Consider the following 7,317-nt stretch of genomic DNA (forward strand, 5'->3'; position numbering starts at 1 on the left):
AGGAGCTTGGCCGGGGTGGTGGTGGTGGGGGCGGCACACACCTGGTGCCCTGCTCAGGCGGACCTCAGGGGACGTTCACCTGCCAGTTCTGTGCGGGCGCCCTCTGGGGGCAGCAGAGGCTAATGTCCGTGTCCTGCGCTCCAGAGCTTGCAGTTTGGCAGAGGGAGGAGAGCCCTGTAGGGAAGGTGGACTGTGACCTGAGACGCCATGGACACAGCTGAGTGAGGGGGGACGGGAATGCCCGGAGCTGTGGGCAGGATGTGGCTGCCGCTCCATGGGGCCTGGACGGGGATGGGCAGTGAGATAAGGCGGCATTGAGGTGTGAGGGGACAGTGGCATGTGCCAGGATCCCAGAGGTTGAAGGGACTGTGAGCAGTGGCAGTTCGACCAGGGCTGTGGTTTTCAGAGTCAGGCTTCTCAGGGTCTCGGCCGCGTGACCCTGTGCAAGAGATGAACCTCTGTGCTTCGGGTCGTCCCTCTGTCGGGTGTGGTAGGACCTGCCCCTGGGGCTGCTGTGACGTGAAATAAGCCAGCGCTCAGCAAGGCTCGCCCAGTTAGTGGCAGGAGTGTCGTCTGTCATCGTGAGCTGCAGTGGGTTCTGTCCCCTGGGGCATCTGGGTCCTTGGCAGGCAGGCCCTTGGTAATTCAGCGGAGCCCCCGTCCCACTTCACGCAACCTCGGCTTTGGCTGCCTGGGTTTTACCGACAGGCCAGGGCCATCACGTGCAGAGGCCCGGAGGAGAGCCGGCGGGCTGTGGCAGCCCCTGGCGCCTGGCTTTTACGCTGGGACTGTTAGCAGTGATTGGTACGACGGGCGGGCGCCCAGCAGAACCCCAGTAGCCCCCCACCTAGCTCACATGATGCAGAGAGCGCCCCTCATTAAGCCCTGGTGCCACCCGTAACCCGTCTGCAGAGCACCGGGAGGGGGGCCGGCCTTTGGGCTTTCCGTTTTCAGAAGAGCAGCAAAGCCGACGTTACCTGCCGTGGTTTATGGGCCTTCGGAAGAAACGGCTTTTCTCTGCGTGAAGTGTCCGATTCCACAGGTGCTCTGTTAGAGATGGGATCCTAGGGAGGCAGAGGTGGAGCGGGCCTCCTCTAGACTTGGGGTTCTGCAGGGAATCACTTTCCTGACGCCCGGAGCAGCCGGCCTCGTCTCCCTTCCCGCCGAGCTGGGCTGTTCTGGACGCCCTTCCTGCACCTCCTCCCTGGGAGCCAGCCTCACCTTGGGGTGCCCTTCGGGAAGACGTAGGTGAGCACGGTGCCTCAGAACCCGGACCCTTAGCAGCCGCTGCGGCCAGGTTTACCTGAGCCCCCCTGCTTCCCTGAGGACGTGCCGTTGTCAGATACAGTGAGGGCGGGCTTCAGGACCCACCTTCCTACTGATCTGAAGACAGGGCCGCCCCCCCTGCTCTTCCTGACTCAGAAAACTGACCTGTCCGTGCCACCCCTTTGCTGGTTCCCGGCCCCCACACTGATGCCTCCGTCAGCCCGGGGGGTGTGGTGGCAGCGTTTCTTAGGATAAATGTTATTTATTCTGGCGCTTTTATTTATTGTAAATGTATTGCTAGCGGGTGTAGAGAGAGACAGCGGGCGTGAGCGCACCCCCAGTGGGACTCGGCCACACCACGTCCCTCCTCTGTTGCGCCGTCCTGTCGGGACGGAGGAGCGCCTGCTCCCCTATGTGCTTCCACGCAGTCAGCCGTGTGAGGCTCACCGCCCACGCTCAGGCGACCCTGCGCTACGGGCCGGCCCTCGAAGGCCTCTGCCTGGGCTGGCGTCGTGGCTGGGACGGGAACCGTGGTGGGCACCTCGTTATCCTCCCCCGGGGAGAGCGCCCTCCTCAGCCCCGTCCCCTGGGTGTGCGCATAGGTGACTGGTCAGTGGTACACTCAGGAGGGGCTCGGAGCGTCACCCCGGCCCAAGCCTCCTGCAGCGAGCTGCACACAAACAGCCCCGGTGTTAGCTGTGAGTGACGCTCCTCCAGCCTTCATGGGAGCACTCAAAAGATGCTCCGAAGAGGCAGCCCTTGGGCCTGTTCTTGGTGTTAATAAACCAGTTTGAAATTTCACCCATTCAGTCAGTTTTCCAGAAGTTAGCTCAACGGTGGGCTCTCCCTCCCTCCCTCGCGCGCAGCGTCCACGCCAGGCCAGCCTCTCCCGGACCTCCCGGCCCACTGTGGGGAGAGTCCAGGGCGGGGAGGGCCACACCGCCCCGGGAGGGTTGGGCGGCCCCGAGCAGCACTCTGGAATGTTCACTGCCTGTTTCCTGCCTGTTCCTGCCCACAGCGTGTTTCTGGACGATTTTCTGGCGGCCAGGACCGGCGAGCAGGCCCCCCAGCTGGAGTTTGAGCAGCTGCCCTTCAGCCACCCGCTCTTCATCATGTTCTCGTCGGGCACGACCGGCGCACCCAAGTGCATGGTGCACTCCGCCGGGGTAGGCGCCCCCGCCTGTGGCCCGGGCTTCCTGCTCAGAGGCCGCGAGGCCCCCAGCCAGTGGTGGCAGCTGAGTCGTCACCTGCCTCATCCTGGAGGTTCTGTACCTAGAAGCAGGTCACATTCCTTCCCCTGGAAAAGAGACACACTGGAATCATTTAAATCTTATATAGCTTTTACGGGGGAAGATTTATTTATTTAATTTTATTTATTCAGAGATAGACAGAGACAGAGAGAGAGAGAGGGAGAGAGGGGAAAAGCGAGAAAGCAAGCTGCCAGGTCCAGAACTCAAACCCTGGTCAGCCATGTGGGAGCGTCCCGCGCCTTAGCCACCATGGCTGCTGGTCCCGAGCCTTATGTAGCTTTTTACAGCGTGTCTGCATCAGGGCAAGGAAAGGAGTTAGCACGCTTCGCGATTACCTGGGGCCGGTTCACCGGAGATCCGGTTGTATGAAACGTACGCTCAGACGCCGAGAGAGCCTGTCGGTGCCCTGGTGACTCTGAGACGCCACGAGGGGCGGGAGGCAGGAGGCACGCCAGGCCGACGCACCAGTTCGGGAAGCCACGCCGGCCGGACCCAGCTGCCCTTCTGTAGGCAGAGTCCCCGCCACTCACGCCGCCTCGTACTGTCCGGGCGTTGCTGGCTGTGGGGGGGCAGCCTGGTCCACCTGGCAGGGGCCTGTGAACGGGCCGATGGCTGAACCTTTCAGAACCCTCACAGGCAAGGCCGGGGTGTCCGGGCAACAGCAGACATTCCACCAAAAAAATGGGAAGGGGTAACCGCGCTTTCGGCTTTAGTGTTTTTGCATAGTGAATGTCTTTTTTAGGAGAGGAACATAAAAATGTATTAGGTGTAATGTAGTTTGCTCCTAAAATGATCATGCCAGTATGTTTAGAGTGTGGGACAGAATACCAAGGAACTGTCTTTATCCCTCCTCCCCTGGGCTGGTCTCCAGAGAAGTGGTTGAACCTCTTTCTGTTTCCAGAGTGGTCTGGACAGGAGCTGGGAGGCGGCAGGTGGGGACGGGCCGCAGGTGGGACTGCTCAGTGCCCTGGTTCGTCAGGGCGGGGCTTGTGCTACTAGTCTGTGGTTCGTGTCTTCCAAGTGCTGGGAGGTCTCAGTTTTCCTTTTCCCTATTTTAATTTACTCTCTGTATCAAGACCCACAGAAAGCGTCCACCCTTCTGTACCCTCAGGAAAAGCATTCACACCTGGCCATAAATACTTTTTAAGTGAATGGAAAAATAGTCGACGTGAACGGTTGAGATTCATGGAGAGGGGCCAGCAGGTGGCGTGGTGGTTAAGGCACTGGACTCTCACGTAGCCGACCATGGTTCGAGTCCTCGACCTGGCAGCTTGCTTTCTCACTTTCCCTTTCTCTAGCTCTCTGTCTCCCTAGTCAAATAAAAATAAATAAATAAAATTAAGTAATTCCTAAGAAAAGAAGGCTCATGGAAAGACAATCCGGAGGGAGGAGCAGAGCCTCGTGTGCCCTCTGAGAGGATGGGCCACGGAGCCAGTAGGGAAGGCTCAGGTTTCAGACCCCTGCTGCAGTAGGCCTGGAAGGGGTCTGGTGCCGTCCTTGCTGCGGGGCTCCCGAGCCCCTCCTGAGCTCGCAGGTGCTGAGTCCCAGCGAGTGAGCTCTGCCACCTTGCCGTCCCCTGTCCACCGCGGGCCCCCGGACGGGGCGAGGCTGCCTACTTACCGTGTTGTGGGTTCACGCCGATTACAGCAAGCCCTTTCATTTTGATTCTTCTTTCAAGATTCACTTCCTTTCTGCCTAAAGTTGGGGGTCCCTGGGGTGCCTCATGGGAGGCAGGGTACGTCAGGACTTTCTTCTGAGTTGAGGGTGCTGGGCAGGTGTCAGGTGGAGTGACCCAGGACGGGGCTCACAGCTGGGCTCTCCAGAGTCAGCCCCTGGAGAGAACTGCTGAGGGGCGAGCCCTTGCAGCAGGGCACCTGGGGGGCAGCCCGATCACCAGCCCTCTCTCCCCAGGGCACCCTCATCCAGCACCTGAAGGAGCACCTGCTTCACGGCAACACCGGCTGCAGCGACGTCCTCCTGTACTACACCACGGTACGGCCACGGCAGGGGCAGGTTGGCGTCCGGGTGGTTGTGGTGCGGGGTCCCACCTGCTGTCCTCGCGTGGGCTGGACACCGACGGCTCAGTGCCTGTGTGCCGCAGGGACTGTTCCTGCCTTGGGGACACCTGGGTGCTCTCCGTCTCCACGGCGGATGTCCTCGACAGGTCTCCCGCACGTGTGCGTCTGCACGGCCAGCTCTCAGAGGGCACGGCGGGTCAGGGCGTGTGTGTCCGAGTGGGCCGTCCCGCCAGCCTTGGCCAGCCGAGCTGAGCAGGCCAAAGGGCAGACCCGGGTGCTGGCCCAGGCCGCTTCAGCTGCGCCCCGGTCCTTGCAGGTCGGCTGGATGATGTGGAACTGGATGGTGTCTGCCCTCGCCACAGGGGCGTCCTTGGTCTTGTACGACGGCTCCCCCCTGGTCCCCACACCCAACGTGCTCTGGGACCTGGTCGACAGGATCGGGTCGGTACCCGGGACGCCACGCCAGGCTGACAGGACAAGGCTGGCAGAGGCAGAGAGCCTGTCCTCCGTGCACACTCAGGGTCGAGGGCGTGCGAAGGGAAGGGCAGCTGTTAGAAAACCCATCAAGGCCTGAGCGTGCCTGAGAAGGCGGGAGGGAGCCTCTCCCCACCCCCGTGCCCTCGCCTTGTGCCCAACATCCCAGGAGGAGAGTGGCGGAGAAGGGGCTGCTGCGTGGCGTCCCCCAGGGGTGATTTCTCACTATGCCTCTCTCTGTTTCTCTCTGGTGAGCTCATGTGCCCTATGGCAAAAATCTAAAAACGAAAAAAAATTAAGTGTAGGATTCGGGGAGGGAGTTGTGGTGTTACGGCCTTTTTGATGCCAGGAGACAGCATGCCCGCGGTGGGGAGAGCAGGAGCGCATACAGGTGACGCCTCAGGGGCAGGGAGCCCGAGCCTGCACGTGGGGACAGCGTGGCCACGTGGCGCGGTGTCCCTCAGCTCAGGGCACCGCGGCTCACGCCCGAGTCAGTACCGAGCGCGAGGCCGACCTGGAAACGCCGTAGCGGTTGCGGCACACGGTCAGACACCACTAGCTGAGGACACCCGCGGCGTGGGATGCCCAGGTACCTTGAAGTCTCTGACGTCCTTTCCCGTCTGGCCCCAGCATCACCATCTTTGGAACCGGGGCCAAGTGGCTGTCGGTGCTGGAAGAGAAAAACCTGAAGCCAGGTGAGCGCAGCTCTCCAGCCCTGCCCCAGAGGCGGCGGCGGCGGCAGCTCCCCGCGTGCCCAGGCTCCAGGGGGTGGTTTCACTTTAACCGCTGTCCCGCACCCTAGTGGAGACCCACAGCCTGCAGACGCTGCACACCGTCCTGTCCACCGGCTCCCCGCTGAAGGCCCAGAGCTACGACTACGTGTACACGCATGTCAAGAGCAGTGTCCTGCTAGGCTCCATCTCAGGTACGGCTCTGGTGCGGCACACCCACGGTGGGGACAGCCCTGCCTCCCCGCCTCCCGGTGGTCTGCCTGGCCTTGCTTGTGTGCCTGTGTGCACGTCAGTGTGTGCACACGTCAGTGCGCGCGTGCGTGCATGAGGTTGCCCCGTGCATGCATAAGTGTGCACCCGTGTGTTCACTTGTGTATGTACCTGTGCATACACATGTGTCACTGTGCATCCGTGTGTGTATGCCAGTGTGTGTGTGTGTGCCTATGTGTGCACACATGTCAGTGTGCGGCTGTGCATGCGTGAGTGCTCACCTCTATGTGTACACCTGTGTGTGCATGTCAGTGTGCACCCATGTGTGCATGTCACTGTGTGCATATGCATGCACACACATGCACATATTCACATGTGTACACATGCCAATGTGTACATATGCATGTGTGTGTGCACAAGCCAGTGTGCGCCCGGGTGTGTGTGAGTGTGCCTCTCTGTGTGTGCACCTGTGTGCACAGGGTGGCAGCAGGGGCTGTGTGGGAGGCTCCTACTGCCCCCTGCTTGCTAGCCCTCGGAGCCTGACTGCGCTCCAAGCTCCTGAGACAGCCCCGTGGTCCACACAGCTGGGAGGGCTTCTGCCTTCCCGACGCCTAAGCGAGTATAGACCAGAGCCCTCCGCGTGATCCGCCGCCAGGCAGTGCCTGTGGGTGGACACTGTGGAGCGAGGCCCCCGCTCTCCCCACCCGGTCTGGAGTTTCACAAGAGGTCACTCATTTACAGGGTCTGGCAGGAAAACTGGGTCAGAAGCAAATCAGGGTGGCTGGGAAGCAGCTCCAGCCGTGGGACTCCCTGCGGGGCAGCAGGTTTTGTCCTCGGACCTTTCCCCACCGTCGTTTGCTGATTAAAAACCAAACACACAAGCCCAGCGTCCTGCCCCGGGCTTCCGGGTTCCGAACCCCTCGCCTTTGCTCACAGGTGGCACTGACATCATCTCCTGCTTCATGGGCCAGAACCCGACCATCCCTGTGTACAGGGGGGAGATCCAGGCGCGGAACCTGGCCATGGCTGTGGAGGCCTGGAGCGAGGAAGGTGACGGCCTCCTGGGTTTCCTCTGGGCTTCGGGAAGGGCAGCAGCTGGGAGTCCTGGGGGGTGCCGGGCCTGGTGACGGGCCTGCATGCCGCCCTGAGAGGGACCACCCTGAGAGGGACAGCGGAGCGAGGGCCCCTGCCCAGCCTGGTGACGGGTCTGCACGCCGCCCTGAGAGGGGCAGCGGAGCGAGGGCCCCTGCCCAGCCTGGTGACGGGCCTGCACGCCGCCCTGAGGGGGACAGCGGAGTGAGGGCCCCTGCCCAGCCTCCTCCCATAGCCCCGGACGCCCGCCGGCGTTGGCCGGAGCTCAGACCGACG

The 7,317-nt window shown here is 61.9% G+C and overlaps 1 protein-coding gene across 1 annotated transcript in view; it reads left to right on the top strand.

Moving 5' to 3' along the window:
- The window catches only part of AACS (acetoacetyl-CoA synthetase), a 34,881-nt gene that overhangs the window by 22,149 nt on the left and 5,415 nt on the right, over positions 1-7,317 (top strand). Inside the window, exons 8-13 of the mRNA XM_006163531.3 lie at positions 2,285-2,432; positions 4,428-4,508; positions 4,851-4,975; positions 5,639-5,703; positions 5,811-5,933; positions 6,886-6,999. Of these exons, the coding sequence (XP_006163593.1) occupies positions 2,285-2,432; positions 4,428-4,508; positions 4,851-4,975; positions 5,639-5,703; positions 5,811-5,933; positions 6,886-6,999 (656 nt within the window). The remainder of the gene's footprint in view (positions 1-2,284; positions 2,433-4,427; positions 4,509-4,850; positions 4,976-5,638; positions 5,704-5,810; positions 5,934-6,885; positions 7,000-7,317) is intronic.

The sequence above is a fragment of the Tupaia chinensis genome, unplaced genomic scaffold, assembly GCF_000334495.1.
Source record: "Tupaia chinensis unplaced genomic scaffold, TupChi_1.0 Scaffold142542_1, whole genome shotgun sequence".
In the NCBI taxonomy this organism is placed as follows: domain Eukaryota; kingdom Metazoa; phylum Chordata; class Mammalia; order Scandentia; family Tupaiidae; genus Tupaia; species Tupaia belangeri.